The sequence below is a fragment of the Equus caballus genome, chromosome 13 (genome assembly GCF_041296265.1).
Source record: "Equus caballus isolate H_3958 breed thoroughbred chromosome 13, TB-T2T, whole genome shotgun sequence".
In the NCBI taxonomy this organism is placed as follows: Eukaryota; Metazoa; Chordata; class Mammalia; order Perissodactyla; family Equidae; genus Equus; species Equus caballus.
Window position 1 is genome coordinate 4,489,896 of NC_091696.1, and position 26,551 is coordinate 4,516,446.

At 40.2% G+C, this 26,551-nt stretch overlaps 1 protein-coding gene across 2 annotated transcripts in view; it reads right to left on the minus strand.

Moving 5' to 3' along the window:
• The window catches only part of RNF216 (ring finger protein 216), a 153,250-nt gene that overhangs the window by 104,177 nt on the left and 22,522 nt on the right, over positions 1-26,551 (minus strand). The window contains exons 3-7 of one of the 2 annotated variants that reach the window (XM_023655206.2): positions 26,281-26,414; positions 14,651-15,331; positions 13,098-13,174; positions 6,065-6,167; positions 4,761-4,925 (exon numbers count right to left, since the gene is read on the minus strand). In XM_023655206.2, the coding sequence (XP_023510974.2) occupies positions 4,761-4,925; positions 6,065-6,167; positions 13,098-13,174; positions 14,651-15,331; positions 26,281-26,414 (1,160 nt within the window). Of the gene's footprint in view, positions 1-4,760; positions 4,926-6,064; positions 6,168-13,097; positions 13,175-14,650; positions 15,503-26,280; positions 26,415-26,551 lie in introns of both variants that reach the window. The other variant, XM_023655205.2, reaches the window with a different exon arrangement.

Below are 26,551 nucleotides of genomic sequence, written 5' to 3' on the forward strand. Positions count from 1 at the left end.
CTTGTCAGGAAACTGTATCTTAAAACAAAATGTCTACAAATTAAAAGGAAACTCCTAAATCTTACTTTAATAGATACATTAATAGTCATCACTTATCTTAGCATGGACTAAAGGTCTAGTTAAGTAGCCCAGATAGAATTCGATTATGGAATCAGAACTCCTTCCTTTCAACGGCTGCCAGTTACAATTCACACCTCTATGTTCCAAAGACACAGGTTACTTTTCCTTGCCTCTTTGCTTTTGCACATTATCGTTCCTCCAGTGAAAACATCTTTCCTTTGAGACCCTGTTCTGATGACACCTTCTTCAGTTCTTTCCCGGTGCTCTCATACACCTTTATTCACTCTCTTTTATAACACTCATCACACTGTTTTAATCTCTTTATTTTAATCTCCTCAAACAGACCAAAAATTCTTTGGAAGGAAGCTAATCCGGGTTCCACCAAGGGCTCAGGGTCTAGCTGGTAACTACCACGGAATGAGTACTCAAAAAACCTACACACAGCACAGAGGAACAAGAGACGTCGAAGAATGAGTTTTCCTTTTGCTGTTATCTGGCATTTCTCCCTCCAGCTTACAAACCAAATACCTACCCAAGGTATTAGTTCTGAGAATCAAGAGTATAGTCTGGTAAGATTTTTAGGACATCTGTGACAACAGCTAAAGTTCCTTTAAGGAATGACCTAAAAACACTACAATGGGCATTTGATGACATAAAAGCTGAGGAGTGGACAGAGACTCCCAGTGGTGCCTGGGGAGAGGTCAGGTCCAGAGACGGGGACATATCACCTATATAGAGACAGAGGCGACCAGTAAAGCATGCAGGGGGAGAAACCGAGGAAGCCTGTGGAGTGAAGACCCTCAGAATGTTAGAGAAGAGAAGTTAAAGGATGCGTTAAAAAAGATGGCCCTGTCCACTAGTATTATGCTCCACAAGGGAAGGGACCTTGTACAGTCCACCACAACATTCCCAGAGTGTGCCCCATGGCAGTCATACAACAAATTGTCTGAATGAAAGAGGTAGTCACATCTGTGGCAGAATTACTGACAAAAATTTCGAGGGGAAATAATTTTCAACCCAGGGGAACTCTCAGTCAAGTTTTAGTGTGTGAACCAAGATACGGGAAGTCATCAGGATCTAGAATACAGAGGATGAATCTTTGTCCAAAGGCAAAGGGACTTTCCATGATGACGGCTATGCAGCAGGTGCAGAGAACAATCAGAACAGACTGGAGGAGGAAGGAGGGCTCCGGAGAAATAAAATGAACTGAGGACTAATTGACAGGTTTGACAACAGGCAAAACTGTAACGAGAAGCGTGTTTCAGGGCTGTCAGGTGTGAAAGACTTAGCCACAGAGCCAAAAACCAAAACCAAATCAAACCAAACCAACAAAGAAACCAAAGTAAATGAAAAAACAGGCAAATACTTTTAACTTTGAAAAATAGCAAATTCAAGAAAGGCAACATTATCATAGTACATTACTTACCCTAACAGTGAACATTTCCATAGTCATGATAATGAAAACTCTGAAAAGAGATTTAAAAGAAACTATGTATATATCGAAAAGATGTATATGTGTGTGTGTGTGTGTGTGTGTGTGTGTAAGATCTAGAATCCTCATCTACCATAAGAGAAAACCAAAATAATTTCTAAAACTGATGGATGAGGCATAAGTTCATAAATTTAAATATCAGAAAAAAAATAGAAGAGTTGAGAGTTACCTCTGGAGAGTAGAGGAAGAGACTGAAGAAGGGGGCTTCAGCCTGTCTTTTAAAAAATTATAAATAAGCATTTTAGCACTATTTCATTTTTTAAACTAGAAATGAACTACTTTGCTAAAAATAACATTCATTTCAAGAAGTGGTTCCTGCCGTGAGTTTTAAGGATTACCTGTTCCCTCCAGGTTAGAAGTTATTCATTAAAAATAGCGGTGATGGCACCTTTGTCCCTACAGAGCTTCACCAGCAGAAGACACTACTGCAGCTGCACTGGGGTCTCCAGGAAGCCTACCCACTGGATACACCCCTAAAAGCGTTAAATATGTTAATATTTACAACTGCACACACATGCAGGTGATGTCTTCTCGCACTCTGGGTCTCTAGTCCAGAGGCTGGGAACAAACCGGAGCAGTCCCTTCAGGTCACAGGCCTCTCTAGCGTGACTTCAGTGCCCCCGTCCCACGGAAGACCAATCGCAGAAGGCTCTTGTAATAGTATGCTAAGGACTGACTCTGAAGATAGTACTGTGAGGCAGCTACAGAGTAATTTTTAAATACAAAGACTTGAAGATTGTTCTGTAGCATGTAGAACGAAGTGTGAGGGGATGGGAGTGAAACCTGGTATATGAGCGCACCGTGTGCGGGCTCACCGTGTGCTGCTATCTCATCTAATTTCCCTAACAGCTGTGCAGGGCATTCACTGAGAGACAAGTGAAGCTCTGCAAGTGTAAGACACTTGCTCAAAGCCACAGAGTGAGGAGCGGCAAAACTGGAACGAAAATTCACGGGGAAAAATCAAACCTGAGTTTGATAAAGATTCTAGATCTAACCATCAGTTTATAGGAAATATAGGGGCTAGAACATCGGTTAATGACACCACATAGGGCAGTCACAAAAATCTAGACTGTCAAAACCTGTAGAATAAACAATCCATCTTTTCAACAAACAAGCAGCAAGAAAAAATAAAGAGGGAGGGAGAAGCAAGACTTTAAGAGATTAAAGAGATTTTACTTAGAACCCAATATGACCAAACAAGCTGTTAAAAAGACATCTGACACATTAAGAGAAATCTGAACACTGACCAGATATCTAATGATGCTCATTTTTAAGGTATGATAATAGTATTCTGATTATGTTTTAAGAGAAAGTGTCTTTATCTTTTAAAGGTAAACACTGAAACAGTTATAGATGAAAAGAAAATGCAATGATCCTTGGAATTTGCTTCCCCCCAGTCTCGGAGGGGGAAGCGGGTAGGAGAGGAGGTGAAACAAGAGTGGGTAGGAGCTGATAACTACTGCTGCTGAGTGACAGGGGAGCTGGGGCTCATTACAACACCATCTCTATTTTTCTAAGTGTTTGATGTCTAAAAGTGAACAAGAAATCCAGGAAGTGGGACTCTGTCTTCAGAGTGAACATGCTTCGCCTAAGCTATCATCCTGTTAGGGGAGCAGCACAGGGAAGACGTGCGATTGCTGTAACTAGAATGCATCTCGCCACGTTTCCACATCCCCGTCCACACGAGCATCATGTTCTGCAGGGCAGAACTCGTGCACCATTTGCACACAGCAGGGTGAAGTTCTAAGTTCTAATTGCGCGCATCAGGTTTCAGCTTCTGCAAAACAGAACACTTTCATTCAAACAGCCCGACCCACCCCATTTCAAAACCCTGTAAATCAAACTACCCACTCAAAACAAGCAGACACCATAAAAAATATAAAGGGCCAGAAAGATGAGGAAAGGGATAAGGAAGGTATGAACAAGGAAAACTGGACCACAAATCCTACAACTTCCCACCCAAATAACAAGTGGGTTGTAACGTAATCAGAACTTCAGCTGGGAGAAGCATCTAATAGCGAAGTTCCTTTTACTGGTCCCAGGAGAGTGGCAGGGACATTACTAACGGGGACCAACCCACCCCCAGACCAAGGAACTGTCTCCTGCTGCTGCCCTTTTACTCTTCATCAGCAGTGAAGACGCCAGGCAGGGCCTCAAGACGGAAGAGCCCTTTCTGTCTTGCGGTCACTGTCTTCGGGGGAGGCTTGTGCAGTTTTCAACGATGGTACAGGCATTCCCTATTTAGCACGGGGAATGAGATTCAGAAATAGAAAGCACTGACTGTATTTCCTTCAGAATAATTTTACCTAAAATTAACCTACAATTAGGAGTTTGTTGACAGTTGCCTGGATTTTCTTGGCAATCTAAAGGTGGAAGGGGCCTCGACTCAGCATGAGGCCACATTCACCTGGAGTTCACCTTCCTTCAGGTGAGACCCAGTAGATGTTTTCACCACTAAAATAAGTCCACATTTGTTTGTCTTTTGGAGAAACAGCAAAGTGTTTGCTGGGAATCACAAGAACTTCAGCGGGAGAAATGGATTTAGCGGCAGCAGGAGAGAGGAAGAGGAGCAAGCCAAGCACCTGCTGGTGCTCACTCTTCTGTCCTGGCTGACCGTGAAACAGCCCCATGTGGCGGGCTTCACTAAACAAGGCACGTTCCATTACCCACTAGGGACCAGCACCCTCCTAAGCCTTGAAACAGGGCCCTTAAGGGGAATCTTAGTTAGGGACCCTGGGGAAAAAACATTGGGAGCTTGCAGGAGCTGCCCACTCTCTTCTGAGGCAAACCACCACTCAGTGGACAGCGCTGAGCTCCCGGGCTCTTCATAGACTCTGCCTCAAGTAATCGAGAACTGGGCCACCCTGGGGAGGAGTGTGTGCTTTCCTCCCAGGAAGCCAATCAGGGAGGAGCAGCACTGGAATGTATCCTTCAACGTCTAGACATCCTGCACTCCACAGTAAAATTCATCACCCTCCACGTCTTTATGGTCAAACCAGAACTTCGCTGCTTCTCATCTATTGTTTGGCTTCACTCAGTACTTCCTGATTGGCAAACACCTCTGTCTATCTATCTTCACCCTGACCAACCCCTTAACTCCCTGCCATCATAAACCATCCCAATTTCCGCAAACTGAACTCTTCACTCTGTTATCACGGGAAGAAGCAGTCAAGAGCTGTGTCCCCACCAGGAAGACCAAGTACAGCACCTTTCGGGTGATTGCATAGTGTCCTTTGAGCTCATGCAGGGCCCACTTGATGTCCTGACTGCTGAGCATCTTGAAGTCGGCCATCAGGAGGTCAGCAGCTTGGATGAAGCAGCGCTGGTCAAGAGGAGTCAATTTAGAGTAGTCAAAAAAGTCTATTTTAGGCAACTGAAACGAGAGAGAGGGACAACATGAGAGGCCATATGGTGAACTCCCCTTGAAGGGGAAACCATCTGAAGAACTGGTTATTACAGAATAGAATAACCTCACTTGTACTCATAATTACTCTACAGAGATGTTATCAGCCTTGAATAGGGTGAAGAAACGGTGATTCAGGAAGGCTAAACAAGCTGTCTAGAGTCTGAAGGCCAGTTTTACTAGTTAGAACTAGTAAAAAAGTATGCCTGGGGATTTGAACCCAATCTTTTAGGCTACTTCTTTCCACAAAATGTTTAGAAAAAACTGATTTTTTTTCCTGCTACAGATCATGTGAGAGAGACAGTCAAAAGAATTTGTGGGGAGTAGAAGGAATGAGCAATAGACCCCAAAGAAGCAGCTCTGAACTAGTCTTTCCTTCAACCACTGAGCACACTGAATGCTAGTTTGGATCACAAATGAGGACAATATTTAAGATTTTTAAAAATCCAACTTTATATCTTGATATGGGATTTGGCTACACAGGTGTGTTTGCACTGTATATTAATCTCACAACAAAAGAGAAATTATAAACAGATATTGAACTCTAGACAATGATCTGAATGCTTAAGTACTTATGGGGGCAGGGTATTGATGTTTTTGCATTTACTGTGAAGTGAGTTATGAAATGAAATATAAGAGAGATGTGCTAATGGACAGAGGGATGGATATGTGACAAAGTGGACACGGTAAAACATTAACTTTTATTAGTATTGATGGTGGGTATATAGGTGATCAACGTAAAATTCTTTGGACTTTATGTTTGAAAATTTTCACACTAAAATGTTAAAAAAAAAACACTAAAATGATACAAAGAACCCTGGCCCATCTTGTTTCATTTTAGGAACTTACTTTGTAGGATTAAAGATATGGAGGATTTGTTTAATTCTTTGTGGGGAAAGGGAAGACAGAGTTACAACAAAAGAAGTTAAATACGGAATTCAACGTTGCTCACATTCAGAAACCCACTGAAGTATAAATATATTCTGAAATCCTATTTTCCTGGATAGTCTTTAAAAATGTGTCCCGACAAAGCACACTATATTCCCATAAAGACGAAAAGAGTAGGGCACTTCCAGGTAGAGACTGCAAAACACGAGCACGACACTTGCCTTTGTCTCATCTTGGCTGGCAAGCAGGCTGCTACTGGGGTTGATAATGACTCTATCTTCTCTCTTTGGATAATCTGGATTTTCCAGAAGGAAATTACAAAGTCTGCGAAAATAATTGATGTTACTTTTACACTGCTTCTAAATCCCACACTTGCCCACTGATTCAAACGCAATGTCCAAAAAATAAAGTCCCTGGTGGCACATTACAATTGGCCTATCAAAGAATTAAAATGCTTGCAGATCAAAAAAATAAAACAAATAGACAAATGAAAGATTATTATATTGAATTTCTCTTTTTGCTTGCTAGTTTAAAAAGCAATAAACATACTGATGAATGCACACTCCTCTCAAGTTTTTCTATTAGTTGGGTGTCAGTGGAATGAAGTCACTGAAGTTTTTACTGGTTGATCTGTATAGAACTGGAGAATTTAGATGGAAAGTATCTATCGTTTGTCAGGAAACTGTAACAAATAAAGGGGTGGGAAAAAGTGTGTATTCACATTCACCATTAAAAATGGTTTCTAAGAGAGCTAATAAATGGAACAGAAAAGAATGTTAACTCATTAAGACTTTTTGTAACCCTACGGTGATATAAATCCCTATGAGTGATTTAAGTGCTGCTCAGTTTACTTAGCTAACCGCAAGGCTCAAGGAACAGACCATGTTTGCTTAAGAACAGACTCTTTGTACCAAACCCATAGCCCTGTGTCTTTGTCACTACTATGAAATACTTCAAAGGTAAGGATATAGAGAGCAAGATGACACACACAGATGTATCACCACCCAGATTTAACGAATGTTAACCAGCAAAGTTCTCCACCCTATAACAACCAAGTAAGGCAACCAAGTGTGCTCTTGGGATGATTCCAGTGACGAGGACAGCCTGGGTGGTGTGCAGCACGACCCACTTTGGAAGCGAGAAAGCTTCTCGGCTCTCAAGGCCAGGGGGGCTCCCCCTCTCCTCCATCCCTCTGCCTTCTCTTGCTCCTGCAGATTCTTAGGATGACTCCACCCCTTCGTAGATGCCCCACGTATGACTCTCACCTCTCTTCTTCCCAGGTCTCTCCTGTCCACTGTCAATACTGGAGCCTCTAACAGTAAGACAGGGCCAGCAGGAAGAGGACAGAAAAAGTGCTCTCCTCCAGCTCCTCTTCTCACCCAGAGGCCAATGTTTGGGGACCAAAAAAATGGGGAGACACACTTCTGCAACCCCCGGAGGACTCTCAGCACTGGCCTGACTGCCAAGCCCCCTCCTCATTCTGTTCCAGGTCTGGTCAGCACACCTCAACACCTTTTTCTTCACCACCACTTCCAGGAGCCCCAAATGCTTCTTTTCTCCAAGCTCTCCTCTTCCTCATGACCATGCCCAGTCTACTGGTGTACAACGCCAGAGGCCCTGAGAGGGGAAAAATCCCATCTTCCCACGTTATAGTTGTAGCAAGGAGAGACGCCCCTAGTCAAGAATTCTGAGCACATCTCTCTTTAAAGCCACGGTCACTGACGGTGATTCTTTGTTCTAGTACAACTAATCAACACTGTAGGTTACACAGATCTTTGAAGGCTGACCTGAAAATAAGCCACCATTAAGAATCCAGTATTGGGCCAGCCCCAGTGGCCTAGATCAGCGCACTCTGTTCCAGCGGCCTGGAGTCAGTTCCTGGGCATGGACTTGTACCACTCGTCTGTTAGTGGCCATGCTGTGGCAGTGGCTCACATACAAAAAGAGGAAGACTAGCAGCAGATGTGAGCTGATGGTAAATCTTACTAAGCAAAAAAAAAAAAAAAGAAGAATCCAGTATCTGTAGGGAAAGGCCTGGAGTTCCAATAACTCCTTTCACATGCACACCTGGACTGACCACAAACCAAGTGCAATGTAAACCATTACAAAACTTGCCTGTTTATAATGTTCTGCTAAGTGTGGCTACCACAGCCAACAAACTGCCAGATACCAGGAATTTGGAGAAAGATAAAAAGGTCAAATAGTAAAGAATTTTCTTTGACAGAATGGCCAACCATGAGTGGAGCCAGTGGTCTCCAGGTGGGGTGCCTGGAAGGTGACCTGCTAGAGTGCTGGAAGAAAGTATTGACTTCTATTTCTATTTTTAAAAATCTCACCCTTTAAAATTTTCTATTTTTTTGTATTTTCTAAAGTACATGATACAGAACTACAGTATAATGATACAGAAGTAGAATAGTGGGGATAATTTCTGGAAAAACCCCCACATTTTAGGGGTTCTCTTCTTACCAATTCCTTCTGTATTTTCAACAATGTTAAGAACCTCACACATTGAAATGCAGCAAGATGTGGAATTCCGCACGGCAGAAATCAGAGGCTCTCACTTTCAACTGTCAAAATTCATTGCTACTTTAAAGATTTTTTTTTTAATTTTTCCTTTCTCTCCCAAAGCCCGCCGGTACATAGTTGTCCATTTTTAGTTGTGGGTCCTTCTAGTTGTGGCATGTGGGACACCGCCTCAGCATGGTCTGATGAGCGGTGCCATGTCCGCACCCAGGATTCGAACTGAGAAAACCCTGGGCCACTGAAGCGGAGTGTTCGAACTTAACCACTCGCCCACAGGGCCGGTCCCCCATTGCTATTTTAGTACCTTCTCTACCCATACCAAGAGAACTTTCCCGGAGGTTAAATAACATTCAGTGGCACATGCAATTATGGACAAAGTTCCCTTCTACAGAAATAAGCTACAACCCAACACATTAAAACTTACAGTCTGGGGCAAAGGCAGTGGGAGGCTCGTCTGAACTCACCTCGGCCCACCTGGTTACATCATTTCACGCTTGATCTGACCCGACAAGCTAAAGGGTCTCCAGAAAGCACTCTTCCAAGCACACAAGGTGAGTATTCCAAGCTTTTATTCTTTAGATAGTTGTGGTGCCTTGATCCAATTTAAGTTGCACCAGAGATGACTGAAAAGTCTTAGCCAATTCACGACAGAGTACCATCACAGGAGCCTCTCTGGTGGGCAGGCCCTTCCTGCTAACGTGACCAGCTGGTTACAGCCACAGGTGATTTAAAGACTGCACATAAGGTGACTGAGTCAGCTACGCAAACTCCCAGCCTGCTCAGCTCTGCTCCAGGCCTGCTTTTGGCTCTACGTTAACAACATTTAGCTTAGCTGTGGGAATTAACTTAGTGCCAGAGCCCGGCGACAGAAGGAAAGTGGTGTCAGGAACATCAGACAGTATAAAAGATGCAATACAATTACTGTACATTCACAAGGATTTTTCTGTGTTTAAGAATGAATATTTACTTCTGAGTGATGCAAAAGGCAGAGAGTCAGTGAGTTCCTAGAGAAAAGGATATATATGAGACTCGGGAGGTAGGAAAACAGAATCACCATAGAATCTGTCAATTTGATCACATTTTACTGATATTTTACAGACAACTAATCTTGCAGACATTTTTAAAAAATAATATGTTCACCTGCAGAATGACACGGAAACAAAGTATACTAAATTTCTGAAGGGTTACTTTAATGTTTACTATAAATTATTCAAAAATATTTAGCCTTGGTATTTCCTATTCAAATCGTATTTTGTAACTAAATGTGCAAGGTTTATACTTTATCATTTATATTTTCTAAAATGAACAAACAAGTACTATGTTTTATAATCAGGAAAACATTTAAAAGAAAGGAACTCAAGGAGAAAAGAGAAGGAGTAAACAATTCACATAGGAAGGAAATACAGTTAGTAAACAAACATGAAAAACGCCACATAGCCAATTATCAAAGAAATGTTACCTAAAATATTAGATTACTCTATGCCTAGTTAACAAAAACATCACTACTCCTCAATACTGCTGAGGAATTATTAAAGCAATTCACACACATCTCCAACATCAACTGGTATAACTCCACTGGAAAGCTCTTTGGAATGTGTTTCCAGGACCATGGATTTATAATCCCCGACTCCAAATTTTAAATTTTAAGGCTTCAGGATGTAATACATAATAAAAAAAAAAAGGAAAAGGGTATAGGTAGAATAATGCTCATCAGAACACTAGTGAAAACTACGAACAAAGTATTTAACAAAGAGGAAAATTCAATAGCATAACTGTTATTAAAGGTGACCATTATTAACACCATGAAGGAAAAAAAAGGGAAAACACTTTTTACTTAACATTATTTCATAAACGAGACACCCAAAATTGTATTTACCTGATGAAAAAATTATGTTTTCATTTTAAGAAGAACTAAAAGGGTACATAAAAATAAAATCTGTTGTTTTTTATTTGAGTGAAAGTCTAGGAGATATTTTTCATTGTAAAAAGGTAGTTACTTCTGCTTAATTTTGCTGTGAATCTAAAACTGCTCTACACATTAAGTTTATTAATTAAAAATAATGTAGCTAATGTCATGTTGTTTACATACTCAAAAAAAATTACTTTAAAAGCTTAGAATAAAATAGCACTTGCACTTTTAGTAACGGCAGACCAATCCTCTCAAATGAGAAACAAGACCAAAAGTAAAAAAACAAAACAAACAATTTCTGCTGGAAGGTATCCAGAGGATTACCTCCACAGGACGGTGAAGCAGCCCAAACTGGTGAAGACTGGCGCTCAGGAGGCCCGCAGAAGCACCCTCATGGCTGCTTTATCTGTGACAGCCAAAAGTGGAAAGAACCCAAATGTCCATCAAAAGTAGAGGGAAAATGTAATCACAGTATTTCGATATAAACGGAATACGGCCCAGCAATGAAAATGCCTGAATGTACTTATACCCAGCATGGACGAACCTCACAAACATAATGCTGAGTGAAAGAAGCCAGTCACACAAGAATGAAGACTACATAAAATCTTCATAAAGTGTTCAAAGATGGGGGCAATGTTGTATTTTTTGAAGATTTCTAGGTGGTTGTTACACGAATGTTTGATTTATGATAAATTATTAAGCTGTATATCTTTTTGTACATTTTTCTGTATGTGTATTATAGTCCACAACAAAAAAGGTTTCAAAAGTCACACACAAATCCCGAATATGGAGGGAAGGCTTGAGAAGAGTAAATAAATGGCATGTAAAATAACAAAATGGCTTGCTTTTCCTGCAGTTCGGAAGATTAAGTACCCAGGCAGTCAGTCTCCCACTGAAAAATGAAAAATGCTAAATGAAATATTAAAATAAAACTTTTTGGAGAAATGACAGATTCCAGATTTGGGGCAGAGAAGTTCCAAGTAAGCCTGGGGCAACTTGGTATATTAGAAAGCAAGGAAGTGCTCAAATTAACGAGGTCATGCCAAAAAGACACACACGCATCTTAAGAGGCTCCTACTGGTCAAATTTAGGATAATTCAGCATTGAAAAGAAAAATGACTTTAACTGATAGAACACCACTTATACAAAACCTTTATGTCCACAGTGATTAAAAAAAAAAAGAAACAGCAAGAGGAAGTAAAAAGGTAAAATCTTCCTTATAACAGAATGCCAGATAATAATCTAGGTGGTGGCTATATGGGTGCTCATTGTACAGTCTTTCAACTTTTTTTTTTTTTTCCTGAGGAAGATTCACCTGAGCTAACATCCACTGCTAATCTTCCTCTTTTTGTATGTGAGCTGCTGTCACAGCATGGCCACTGACAGATGAGTGGTGTAGGTCTGCATCTGGGAATCGAACCCAGGCTGAAGAAGTGGGGTGTGCCAAACTTAACCACTAGGCCACTGGGGCAGCCCCAGTCTTTCAATTTTTTATGTTAAGAAATACTGGGGGGAAAAAATCAGTGACAGTAAAAAAAAGTAAGTGGGGAACTGTTCTAGATTAAGAAGCTAGAGAGAAACAAATACATACATTAGGAATCCTTGATTCGATCCTCATTTAAAACCTGAAACAGTGGCTGCCTCTGGACCAAGGGGGACAGACAAGGCTGCTGTGGGCACTAACAGTGTCTGTACGAATTAGAATACCTCCTCCAGGCTGATCTGGGAAAGGGGGCCCTTCTCTCTTCGTCATGGCAGGGTTTAGCTCCCATTTGCACCCTTGACTGAGTAGCCAAGTAGAGGATACAATTTTTGAGGACAGAGGTTTAGGATATGACCTCTTTCATTTAATTAAAACAATCTGTATTAATTAACTGAAAATCTGATTAATTTCAATACTCTACTGTTCTTCACAAATTTACAACTATTTCACCTCTGCAGACTAGGAGGGGAAAGAGTATAAGAGGAAGAGACTTATGTTTCATTTTGTATTCTTTGGGACACATTTTTTAAAAAACATATTTATGATTTTTATAATAAAAACTAAAGAAACACTTCCATACATTTCTCCAAACAGGCAGAGTGGTTGCAGAACACTTTCTGTTACAAATATAGGGAAGAAAATATCTTTTAACATCCTGATCAAAACATAGGTAGTATCAATGCTCAGAATTAACTAAACATCTTAATTCCATAACCATGCAGGATTCTATAAGATCCCGGAAACAAAGAGTATATGACTAAAATTAGAACTCTCAACACAATCATTAAAAAAAGACATATGCTGGGCTGCCCCGTGGCTGAGCGGTTAAGTTCGTGGGCTCCGCTTTGGTGGCCCAGGGTTTCGCCGGTTCGGATCTTGGGCGTGGACATGACACTGCTCATCGGGCCATGGTGAGGCGGTGTCCCACATGCCACAACTACAAGGACCCACAACTAAAAATACACAACCATGTACTGGGGGGCTTTGGGGAGAAAAAGGAAAAATAAAATCTTAAAAAAAAAACGACATATGCTAAGTGAAATACATCAGTCAGAAAAGGACAAATACTGTAGTCACATTCATAGAGACAGACAGTACAATGGCGGTTTCCGGGGGCGGGGGGTTGTATGGTGAGTTAGTGTTTAATGGGGACAAAGTTTACATTTGGGAAGATGAAAAATCATGGAGATGGATGGTTGTAATGGCTGTGCAAAAATGTGAGTATATTTAATGCCACGGAACTGCACAAATAAAAATGATTAACATGGTAAATTTGTACGTTATGTATATTTTACCACAATAAAAAAAAAAAAGAAAAAAGACATGGTGGTATACTTACACATTCAAATCATAATAATTCTTCAAATGAATTATTTCCTCAATATACCCATTTGCTACATCTGGAAATCTTGCTTCCTGGAAAGGAATTAAAAACATTATATTTCATCACTAAAGGGTTTCAAATTGCAATAAAAACCAGATGGCAAGAAAGTATATAAGGGGCCAGCCCCACGGCTGAGTGGTTAAGTTACCACACTCCACTTTGGCAGACAGGGGTTCGCCGGTTCAGAACCTGGGTCAGACCTACATACCACTCATGAAGCCACACTGTGGTGGCATCTCACATAGAACTAGAATGACTTACAACTAGGATATAAAACTACGTACTGGGGCTTTGGGGAGTAAAAAAAAAAAAGAGGAAGACTGACCCTGAGCTAATATCTGTTGCCAATCTTCAAAAAAAAAAAAAAAAGAGTATATAAAATAACTAAAGACTGGAAAAGGGCTGTAAAACAGGTTTGTGTCCAGCTTAAACTCTACATGAAGTGCCCAGATTTATCTGCCTCCGTAGAATACAGACCTAGAAAGGTCCCTAGAGATCACCTGGTCCTCTGCCCTCCTTCTGCATGATTATTCTTCATTCTTTCAATTAATATCGAACATCTCTGCCCAGGCAAAGGGAGTCCAAAGATGAACAAAGCGCCACCTAGTGCCTACCTTCAAGAAGCACACGACCTAGTGGGCCAGGTGAAGACAACCCAGGGCAAGAAGGGTTCAGAGACTATTTAAAGGCAAACAGCAGCCAAGCCAGGACATAAAGACCTGCATTACTTTGCAGATGAGTGCTGTCCAATAAAACTTTGTACAGTAATGGAAATGTTCTCCTCTGTGCTTTCCCATACGGCAGTACTTCAGCCCCATGTGGCTAGTGAGCACCTAAAAATGTGACTTGTGCCAGACAGTCACTTAAAAATGGAAAATTTGGGGCTGGCCCCGTGGCCGAGTGGTTAAGTTCGTGTGCTCCGCTGAAGGCGGCCCAGGGTTTCGTTGGTTCGAATCCTGGGCACGGACATGGCACTGCTCATCAAACCACGCTGAGGCAGCGTCCCACATGCCACAACTAGAAGGACCCACAACGAAGAATATACAGCTATGTACTGGGGGGGCTTTGGGGAGAAAAAGGAAAAAATAAAATCTGTAAAAAAAAAAAACGGAAAATTTAAAAATGGAATTTTTACATTTTAAATTGTAAGACATTTAAATTTAAACAACCACATGAGGCTACCACAATGGACAGTGTAGCTCTAGGTGGATCTGCTTTAAGGGTTTGAATGTGGAGTTAACTTTTTAAAAAGTGAGGAGACTGCTTAGCACCAGGGCACCCATGATCTGCAGCTGGAATCCCAAAGGACTTGCTGGGGAGTTAAGGATGGATTAAGGAATCCTGATTCAACTTTCACGTCTTCAGAGTTTCTCTCCTTCTAGTCTATCCATCTAGCTATATAGCCCTTAGGAAAATGAAGTCCACACACACAAATAATGTTTTTGCAATAAAAGAAAACTCAAAATATTCAGCGTTTATAACTATTTACTTAATAAAATAAAACTTACTGTTTCTTTCACTAATAGTGCAACAAGTTCTTGATCTACTTCAGTAGCTTCTTGCCCCCAAAGGTTTTCCAAATTGGGTTCCTGAGATCCTCGCAGTGGAAAGGCTGGACCTGGCTCTTCATCATCTATTGCTAACTGCTGGTCTTCGAGCTCGCCTAGAGGATGGGCAGGCTGAGGAGAAGAAGGGCCTGGAATCCCATCCTGCTGGGGTTCTGGTCTTGGAAAAGCCGGCCTTGGAAAAGCTGGCCCTGGAGGCTCATGCTGATACAACAACGGGCGCAGCTCTGCTTCAGGCTGCCGCTCCTGAGGAACAACCTGGTTTGTTATCTCATGGGGCTGCTGGTTCAGGGAGCGGAAGTAAGGATGGTCTAACCAGCAGTCTTCTTCGATGGCCTGATCATCGAGGACAGAAGTCGCTTCTCCGAGGTTTGATGACAGCTCTGAGTCTTCAGATGACTGGTTCTGAGTGTCCAAAGGATCGCTTTCTGGAAAAAGAAGGCTACCTTCTTCCAAGATAATGATTTTCTGCTCTGATCTGGGGTTGACAACGTCATTTGCTGCTTGATTATGACTTGGTCCAGGCTTGGGCTCTCTCTCTGTTTGGCCACTTGGCTTGATGAATTCCGAAACTCCAGGAGGCCCAAGATCCAGAAATTCACTGTAGTCATCCTCAGAATCATCCTGTGCCCCAGAATCAAACAATGAGCTGTTACACACTGAAAAATAGCCGTTTTTATCTGATTCAAAGGCTGCTCTAGACTTTTTAGGCCTTTCTTCTCCCAATCTTTTGAGATCTTGCCACTGGGCAGCTGGTTTGATGAGATTGGGTCGTGATGTCTGAGGTTTACTTGTCTAAGAAAAAATGAAATTTTAATAATAATTCAATTTCTTTCCTATGTCTATGCCTCCATAAGTACTTATACTGAGCTTCTGAGATAGAATAGGAAAGAAACAAAAACAAAACACCCTCCCCAACAAAACCTATTCTTCACATTTATCTCAACATTTGATCACACTACAGTCACTAAAGAATCAAAGCAGTCACTCGGAGACTGAAGCCTGTAATTTCACCTGAGACCACGAAAACAAAAATTACTGCATAGTATAGGAAATAATGAGAGAATGACAACACAATAGAGGAATGAGAAAATGGCCAATAAACATATGAAATGAATCTAAATCTTATTAGTAATCAGCAAAATGCAAATTAAAACAAGATTTTTTCCCCCCATAAGACTGGCAAATTTTCTAGTTAGATGATATCAAGCATTGATAAGGATGTGGGAAAACTCTTACACTGCCATTCACTGCTGGTGAATTTAGAAAAGCAATTTGGCATTATTTATTAAAATAAAAAATGTATATCCTTATGATGTATCAATACCACTTTTCCATATCTAGTCTACAAACCTTTATGTACCTAAATGGGGCCTATACAGGATATTCACCACCACGTTGCTTATAACATAAAAGGAAAAAAATTGGAGACATTCTAAATTTTGTCCCTAACAGAATAGTTAAGTAAACTACTACTTATCTGCTCTATAAAATACTCCCCAATTCCTCTCCCAGAAAGAGGCAGCTCACCACCTACCGAAATGGAAAGCTCACCAAGAAATGTCATTAAGTGAAGAACACTTGCAAAATAATACATACAGAGAGTGATTTTACTTATTTAAAAAAAAAAATCAAAGCAAACATAAACATAACCAATTATAAATGCATATATATGTACTCACACATGTGCACGCTCATACACACACACACACAAATTCAAAGAAAAAGATCTGGAAGGATATATGCCGAGCTGATAACAACAGTTCCTCTGGAAATCCCTGAGGAGGGAGAATCTGGTGAAGATATACTTTAGTTTTATCTGCATTGTTTCAATTTCTATAGCGAAGGTAATCACGTGTTACCTGTAAATTTAAAAAACTGAAAACAGATGTCCAATTTTAAGGTAGCAGAATCAAGATGCCTCTAATACTTCTCTTCTCTGAAATCACACCAATCCAGGGAAGAGAATGAGACACAGAAGTGAGTATCTTTGATGAAACCAGCAGACATCTGCAATCTCAAATCACAATGTATATGAGGAGGACCTGATAAACGCAGGGAGGGAAGTACAGCCACAGATTTCAGGCAAGGCAGAGAAAGCTTCAGAGAGGCAGAGTTTTCAAAGTAGATGGTGTGCCCTGGGGGGAAAACCCAGCAATCTCATGTGTGGAACAATGGGAACCTCCACGCCATCTGGCAGCAAGGCGTTTTTGAGGTTAGACTGAGTGAGGACATGCATCTCTCTGCTGGAGGCAGGCTGTCAGTGAGGAAGGATGGAGAGGGGCAGGATGCAGAGAACTCTGAACTGGGCTGCTCTGGAATGGCAATCTTTGCTGGCTGGTAAGAAGAATATTATCACTGTGAATTTGTGGATTTTTTTATTCAACATGTTACAAACCATCACTGTTATTCTTCTTTTTGATTCTCAAATTGCCCGAGTTGGGTTACCTGGGGCTCCTTGGATCCAGCTCCTTGTCCTGACAAATGCTGGTCATTCCTTGAGTCTTTCTTTACTGTGCAGCACAAGAGAATGTCCCAGGCTCATCCTGTCCCCACTCCGGAATCAGTCATTTCTCCAAACTCACAGTGATACTAAAAACTACGTGTATGGGGGTGGTGGAGTGGTGCTGAAGGAAAGCTCTTTTTTTTTTTTTTTTTACAGAAAAATTATAACCAATGAATTTAGAAACAAGTGTTGAAAATCACAATTTTATAGTAACTGTTATGATAACTGACTGAGGCAAAGATCTTTGGGTGAAAGTTGTTGGGGAATGGGGAGTCACACAGTTTCAAAATTTCACCCCACGGATTACTTATTACTGATGAACGGGGAAACTTTTCTTTGCAATGGAGAAACATGGCAGACCCATCTTAACCAAGAGATTAAAACCGAGAGGACCAATTGAGGGACAAACCACCATCATGCATCACCTGGTGAGAACCAGTGTGATGGACATGGCCTCATCCAGGCAGCGTTCCTGCTGAAAACATCCAGCCTGCATCAGATGGCGTAGAAGCAGCCACCCTACGTGGAGGCACGTTCCGTAGAACAGCTGGCCTGGACCCTTCACAAATGCGGATGGCACGAACGACCAAAACAAGACTCAGAAAGCTGTAGAGCTGTTTTACATTAGAGGAGACTAAAGAGACATGGCAGCTAAATGCAAAGTATGGTCACTGATTAGACCCTGCATTAAAAAATACACGTGTAAGGCTAAAGAAACAATAAAAAAGAAAAAGGCTAAATAAATATAAATGCATGTGTGCAAACACCCCCTCCCCCCAACACACACACAGCCACTGTGATGAGGAGAATTCCTGCTAGCCAAGAAGAGTGCTTGAGCCCATCTCCAACATAACCGCCTACAAAGAGCTGGTTCAGGAAAACTTCAACTACATTCAAACCTGAGTGATGATAAAAAATAACCAGCAGAGAAACTATATAAAGATACCTAATCATTAAAAAAAGAAGAAATGGTAGATGAGTAATACATACCAGAAAAGTACTACACAGTGGATGAAATAATGACAAAACACAGAAACAAGAACACAGAGAAGCGACAAAATAATTATCTCTTTAGTAGAAACATTTTTAATCTTTCTTTTTTTTAGAAATAAGGTGACAATAAAAGGTTGGGAAATAAGGTAACCATCAAAAGTGGAGAAGATGGGGGTCAACACATACATTTAAACCTGACAAATCAACTTACATAAGTAAGGACAGCATTTCAAAGTATAAAAGTAACTACCAGAAGAACTAAAAAGAATAAAACTAAAGATAAAAACCTTTAAATTATCAGCAAGAACACACTCTCTCAATATGAAAACCTCAAAGATGCAGGGAACAAAGTGAAAGATTATTTTTTAAAGCGATAAAAATATAAAGCATATTAAACACTATGAGAGAACTAAAAACAAACTATATTGGTCACACTAATAAATATAAATGAGATCAATTCACCTATTAAATTTAAGTCTCTTTAAATAGAACCACTAGGCAAAACTCAACTACATAATTAAAAGTTACTGCAACTCAAGTGATTCAGAAAGCATATGAATAAAGACACAAAAATGGACTTCTGATTCCAGTAATGACATGCTAGATCATTAAGATCAACCCTTCTGTTGTGTAAAAGCAGAAAATCTAGTCAAAATATCAAAGCAAAACCAAAACATCTACTCAAAGACCTCAGAGATACTGGGGGACAAAGTCCAGGATGAAGAAATCCAACAAAACGAGCCCCAGACTGGGGTACTTTTCTCCTACAGATCCATCTGCCAATTCCAGACCTGGCTGAAGAATGAGAAGATGAACAAAACTTCTAATACAGTCATTGAGAAGGTAAAGGCACAAAAGCTGGAATATGAGAACACAGCATGGGGAAGGGTTCTGGTAAATCTCAAGCTCTAGGGTGAGTCCTTGAAGGGTTGCACCACTGAAGTAAGGGTGAACTGGAAATGTGCTGGACTTTCCAGGAACTGAATCCTTGTCCTGACAGTTTAAATCCCTGAATCGGTGATTGCTGGTCTCCCTAATTCTCTCCAAGAGAAGATGGGGGCCCTCTCTAAGAACAACATCAGCATCTAAAACCTCAAAATTCTCATATACAATAATGACTACCATGGAATAAAAAATAACCAGGCATGTAAGAAACTGATGCAACATAACAGAAAACCAAACCAAGAGAAATAACAGACAACAGAAATAAACCTACAGAAGTTTCAAATAGTAAACTTACCAGACATGGATTCTAAAATAACATCCTTAGCATGTTTAAGGAAATAAAAGACTAGACTGAGAATTTTAGCAGAGAATTAGAAATTGTTGGAAAGAAAGAAAAATAAAAGAACCAATCAAATGGAAATTCCAGAATGGAAAAATATAGTAATTGAGGTTAGGCATCAAGGGATGGGTGGAAAGCACTTTAAATAAACACAGATGAAGAGACAATAGTGAAGCGAAAGACAAGTCAGAATAAAATAGCCAGAATAAGGCATAGAGACACAAAATGACTGAAAATTAGATAAGAGACTAGAAGACAGAAAGAATACAGTGAAAAGGGTTTTTTCTTATCAACTTGTAATTGGAGTTCTAGAAGGAGAGAGGAGAGATAAGATGCAATATTTGAAGACAAAATACAAACATTCAAGGACAGTGGCTTGATTTTAGTTTTGAAGATCTCAGCAGGATGAATTAAAATACCCAAACAATAGAAACTTAGCTATGGGGGCCAGCCCCATGGCCAAGCGGTTAAGTTCTCACACTCTGCTTCAGCGGCCTGGAGTTCACTGGTTTGCATCCTGGGTGCAGACCTATGCATCACTCATCAAACCACACTGTGGCAACATCCCACACAGAAGAACTAGAACAACCTACAACTAGGATATACAAATACGTACTGGGGCTTTGGGGAGGAGAAAAAAAAGAGGAAGACTGGCAACAGATGTTAACTCAGGGCCAATCTTCCTCACAAAAAAAAAAAAAGAAAAGAAAAAAAGAAACTTAGGTAGCATACAAAGACTGCAAAATTCAAATACAAAAATAAATTCTTAAAAGCAGCACTACACACTGTTTTCAATAGAAAAAAATAAGACCAAATGATTTTTCAACAGAAAAATGGAAGCCAGAAAATACTGGAATCTTCCTAGTGTTCAAAGAAAATAACTGCCACATGTAATTTTATACTCAATGAAAATATCAAATTTACTGTAAAGGAAATCCTAAAGAGTGTTCTTTAGGTAGAAGAAAAATCATCTCAGTTTAAGGCAGAGGTGCAGAAAGGAATGAAGAACAAAAAAGGTCAATATTTGGAGAAGGCAAAGTGAATACTGACTATATAAAACAAAAAACATACTATAAGGTTTTAAAAAATGTATACAGAATTGAAATACATTTTTAAGAAAACAGTATTTCAGTCAGGAGGTGAATAAATAGAGTTAAAGTGTTTTAAAGTCTTTACATTATCCAGGATGAGTTTAAAGCACTAATTTATACTAATGTTGAGACCTCTATGACGTGAGGAAGCCTGACCTAGCCCTTAAGATAGATCATATATATTAGACATGACATCAAAAACAAGTGACAAAGGAAAAAATAAACTGAATTTCAAAGTTTAAAACATTGGTACTTCAAAGAACACTATCAAAAAAGTGAAAACACAATTCACAGAATGAGAGAAAATGTCCACAAATCAGATATCTGATAAAGGTATCCAGAATATATAAAGTATATAGTATCCAGAATACAGAAAGATTCAATAATAAAAAGACAACCCACTTTAAAAATGGGCTACACAGGATTTGCACAGACTTTTCCCCAAAGAAGATATACAAATGGCCAATAAGGACATCAAAAAAGGCTTAGTATCTTTAGCTACAGGGAAATGCAAATCAAAACCATAATGAGATACCACTTCATACTCACAAGGATGGCTATACAAAGAAGACGATAACAATTGTCGACAAGAATACGGAGAAACCGGAACCCCTGTACACTGCCAGCGGGAATGTAAAATGGTGCAGCTGCTAAGGAAAACCGTCTGGAAGAATGCAGCGCAGTTACCACAGGATCCAGCAATTCCATTCCTAGGTACGTACCTGCTATGGTCTGAATGTTTGCGTCTCCTCCCCCAGCCCAAGTGTATGTTGAAATCCTAACCCCCGGAGGTGATGGTATTAGTAGGGGGAGCCTCTGGGAGATGCTTAAGTCAAAGGGGTAGAACCCTCATGAACGGGATTCGTGCCTTGGAAGAAGGCCTTCACCAGAACACGATCATGCTGGTGCCTTGATCTTCAACTTCCCAGTCTCTAGAACTGCAGTCATAAATTTCTGTTGTTTATAAGCTACCCAGTCTGTGGTATTTTGTTATACCAGCCTGAATGGAGTAAGACAATACCCAAGAGAAACAAAAACATATGTCTAGACTAAAACTTCTACGTGAATGTTCATAGCAGCATTATTCATTATTAATAATAGCAAAAAAGTGGAAGCAACCTAAATGTCCATCAATTGATGGAGAAACAATATGTGGTTTATCCATGCAAGGGAATATTATTCAGCAATAAAAAGGAACGAAATTATTAATTCATGCTACATTACAGATGAACCTTGAAAACATGCTACATTAAAGCAGCTGGTCGCCAAGGACCACATACTGTATCATTCCATTCATATGAAATGTCTAGAATAGGCAAACCTATAGAGACAGAAGGTAGCTGAGTGGTTCTTACGACTGGCTGGGATGGGGGAATGGAGGATGACAGCTAAGGGGAGCAGGGTTTCTTTTTTGGGTAATGGAAATGTTCTGAAATCGACTGTGGTGATCGATGCACAACTCTGAATATACTAAAAGTTATTGAATTGCATGCTTTAAATGGATGAATTGTATGACATGTGAATTATACCTCAATAAAATTGTTTAAAAAAAGGAATGAAGTACTGATGATACATGCTACAACATGGATGAACCTTGAAAATACTATGCTAAGTAAAAGAAACCAGTTATAAAAGACCACATATTGTGCGATTCCACTTATATGGAACATCTGTAAGAGACAAATCTATAGAGATAAAAAGTAGATCAGTGGTTGCCTGGGGGGGAGTAGAGAGTGGGGGGGAAATGGGGAGTCACTGCTAATAGGCACAGGGCTTTTTTGGGGGGTAACGAAAGCGTTCTCAAATTGATTGTGTTGATGGTTGCAAAACTCTGTGAATACACTAAAAACCACTGAACTGTGCACCTTAAATGGAGAAATTATATAGGTTTTGTATTATATCTCAATTAAAAAATAGGAGAGCAAGCGAGCCCACGCAGAAGTCCTGAAGAGAGCAATGCCTGCCAGCCTCCAGGTGCTGCAACCCCCACTGTCCCAGTTGCAGTACCATCTGAGAACAGCCACGTGAGAGATCGCAAACCAGAATCATCCAGCTGAACCCTTCTTAAATTCTTGACCCACAGAAACCATGAGAGAGTGAAATGACTGCGGTTTTTTTAACCCATTAAGTTTTGAGGTGATACATTACATAGCAATAAATAACCAGAATAATAATATAAAAGAATGAATAAAGAACAAATAACCCAAGAAGTTAGTAAAAGCACCACAGAACGAATGCTAAAGAAGTATGTTAAACACGCTAAAGCAGAAGGAAAGAATTAATAGAGACAAAAGCAGAAACTAAGAAGTTTGGCAAAGTTTCTTTGGTAAAGGAGAAAGGAAGAAAAGAAGGGAAGGGAGGAGGGAAGAAGGGTTAGCTCATAAAATCAGGAAAAAACACAAGTACAAAAAGAGAAAAGAAAAACGGACGAACCATAGATTCAGAGGAATTAGAAAGAACAAAAGGCTATTTTGTTTAATTCCACTAAGTATATCAAAAAACCTTGAAATAAATAAATGATTTTCTAAGAAAATAGCAGTGAACAAAACTGATATTGAAAGTGAAAGAACACTTAGACACATCAATTAGCACAGAGGACGCTGAGACAGTTTTCATACCGTCCTCCACAACAAGCAACAGCCCACAAGGCTTTAGGGTATACTCTACCAAATCTTTAAGGAACAGGGAACTCAAATGTTATTTGAAATACTGTATCAGAGCACAGAGGAAGAAAGAAAACTTTGAAACTCTTTTCCTGAAGTCAGAATCATGTTTATAAAAAATCTGTCAAGGATAGCACAGGCATATACAAACACCTATCAGCCATTCTCACTTACGAGATCTACAGAGAAAACCCTAAATAAAATCTTAGCAAATGGAATCCAACAGCACATTACCATTACAATACCATTACCAAGTGGAGTCTGTCCCAAGACAGAATAATTTACCACATTGTCAGCTCAAAGAAGAAAAATCATATGATAATCTTCACAGATGCTGAAATTGAATTTGACAGAATTCTACCTTCACTTATAATTAAAACGTGAAATAAAGTAGATGGCTACTTCCTTAACATTATTTTAAATAATGGTATCTCAAGCAAAAAGCCATCATCACACTTAATAAAGAAACATATTCCTGTTTATGTCAGAACAAAGCTGGAGGCATCACAATCCTTGACTCCAAAATGTACTACAAAGCCACAGTGATCAAAACAGCATGGTACTGGCACAAAAACAGACACAGATCAATGGAACAGAACTGAAAGCCCGGAAATAAAACCTCACATAGACGGACAGCTAATCTTCGACAAAGGTGCCAAGAACATACAATGGAGAAAAAAGACAGTCTCTTCAATAAATGGTGTTAGGAAAACTGGACAGCCACATGCAAAAGAATGAAAAGTAGACCACTATCTCATGCCGTAAACAAAAATAAACTCAAAATGGATCAAAGACTTGAAGATAAGTCCTGAAACAGAAAACTCCTGGAAGATAATATAGGTAGTACACTCTTGGACATCAAACTTAAAAGATCTTTTCAAATACCATGTCTTTTCAGACAAGGGAAACAAAAGAAAAAATAAACAGGTGGGAGTTCATCAGACTAAACAGCTTCTGCAAGGCAAAAGAAACTAGGACCAAAACAAAAAGACAACCCACTAAACAACAAAACACAAACAGCCTGATCAAAAACAACACAAAACACAAACAGCCTCATCAAAAAATTGGGCAGAGGGTACGAACAGACATTTTTCCAAAGTAAATATACAGATGGCCAATAGACACATGAAAAAATGTTCCATGTCACTAATCATCAGGGAAACGCAAATCAAACTACACTAAGATACTGGGCCAGCCCTTTGGCCAAGTGGCTAAGTTTGTGTGCTCCGCTTTAGCAGTCCACGGTTTCACTGGTTCGAATCCCAGGCACGGACATGGCACTGCTCATCAGGCCATGCTGAGGTGGCGTCTCACATGCCACAACTAGAAGGACCCACAACTAAAATATGCAACTATGTACTGGGGGGATTTGGGGAGAAAAAAGCAGAAAAAAAGAAAACAAAAACTACACTAAGATACCACTTTATGCCTGTTAAAATGGCTATAATCACTAAGACTAAAAATAACAAATGTTGGAGAGGGTATGGAGGGAAGGGAACCCTCATAATCTGCTGGTGGGAATGCAAACTAATGCAGCCACTATGGAAAACAGTGTGGAGATTCCTCAAAAAACTAAAAATAGAACTACCATATGACCTAGCCATCCCACTACTGGGTATCTACCCCAAGAACTTGAAGTCAACAATCCAAAGTGATATATGCACCCCTATGTTCACTGGCAGCACTGTTCACAATAGCCAAGACATGGAAACAATCCAAGTGCCCATGGACTGATGATTGGATAAAGAAGATGTGGTGTGTATATGCACAATGGAATACTACTCAGCCATGAAAAAGACAAAAACCATCCCATTTGCAACAACATGGATGGACCTGGAGGGAATTATGCTAAGCGAAATAAGCCAGACTGAGAAAGACAAACACCAGATGACTTCATTCATATGTGGAATATGAACAAACACAAGGACAAAGAAAGCGGTTCAGTGGTTACCAGGGGAAGGGGGGTTGGGGGTGAGCACAGGGGGTGAAGGGGAGCACCTCTGTGGTGACAGACAAGAAATAATGTACAAGTGAAATTTCACATTGATGTAAACTATTATGAACTAAAAAAAAAAATTCCTGTTTATGTCAGTGGGTATTTTTCTTATTCTTATTACCACTACTACTTAAAATCTTTGAGGAGCTATCACTTAACATAATTAGACAAGAGAAAGACTAAGTATAAAACTGGACAGGAAGAAACTAAGTATCATTATTTACAGATAGATCAGACGCCATCCCTTGAGAAATTAAGAGGGTCAACTGAAAAACAACTACAGACAATAAAAATAAGGTGACTGGGTATTAAACTAATGTAAAACCCAAGAGACTATTAAATTAAAAAAAAAAAAAAGGTTAAAAGGTACAATGGAAGAAAAGATGACATTTTCAAAAGCAACAGAAAAGATAAATAACCAGGAACAAGCTTAATGAAATATGTTTAAGATCTATAGTAAGAAAAATTCAAAATGCTCTGGCTGAAGAATATAAAGGCAGGCTAGACTAAATGGAAAGATAAAACTTGTTCTTAGTTAGAAAGGGTCAATACTATATAAATTGTTCTGTAAGTACAGCAATAAGACTGGTTTTGAATTAAACCACCTATCTACCCGAACTAGAAAAGCTGATCTTAAAATTTCTATAAAAATATAAGCACCAAAATACCCAGGACGATTCTGCAAACTGCCGAGCACTCAGGGGAGATGAGCACTGCCTGCTATCGAGATGCATGATAAGGCTGTGGTAATCACAACAGCGTAGACTAGCACATGTAGAGCCAGACAGCAATGGTGCAAAAGGTAGGTCCAGAAACAGACCAAAACACGGCTTCTAAGGCTAAGCGGACATCAGGCAGGGTGCAAAGGGCATGGTCCTCAGAACCGTGGAACAAGCGCAGACCACGCGCCAACCACGTAGCCCAAGTGCCGCTCTGAGCTATTCTGCCCCGAGGCCCCAGTGCCCACCACTGAGCGGCTGAAGAACCAGAACACTAACTTGCAGTAACGCCTCATCACGGTAAGTTTAAGAAAACTCACTTCCGTCAGGATGACATCATCATCCAGGTCCTCTTCATCGTGTTGCTGAGGAGCTGGGGTGACCAGCATTGGAACCCCTTCCTCATCAGAGGAGTCAGATATGGTGATGGGTCCATCTCTGAGGCTGATCCAGCCTAAAAGGAGGCAGAGAACACTGTTACCGGGAGGTGGAATAGGCACATTCAGTCCTTTCATTCAACTTTGGCATGACTTTTTAGGTCAAGCCTAAAGCCAAGTTCATGGCTACTGGTGTGTGAACTCCTCAAGCAGC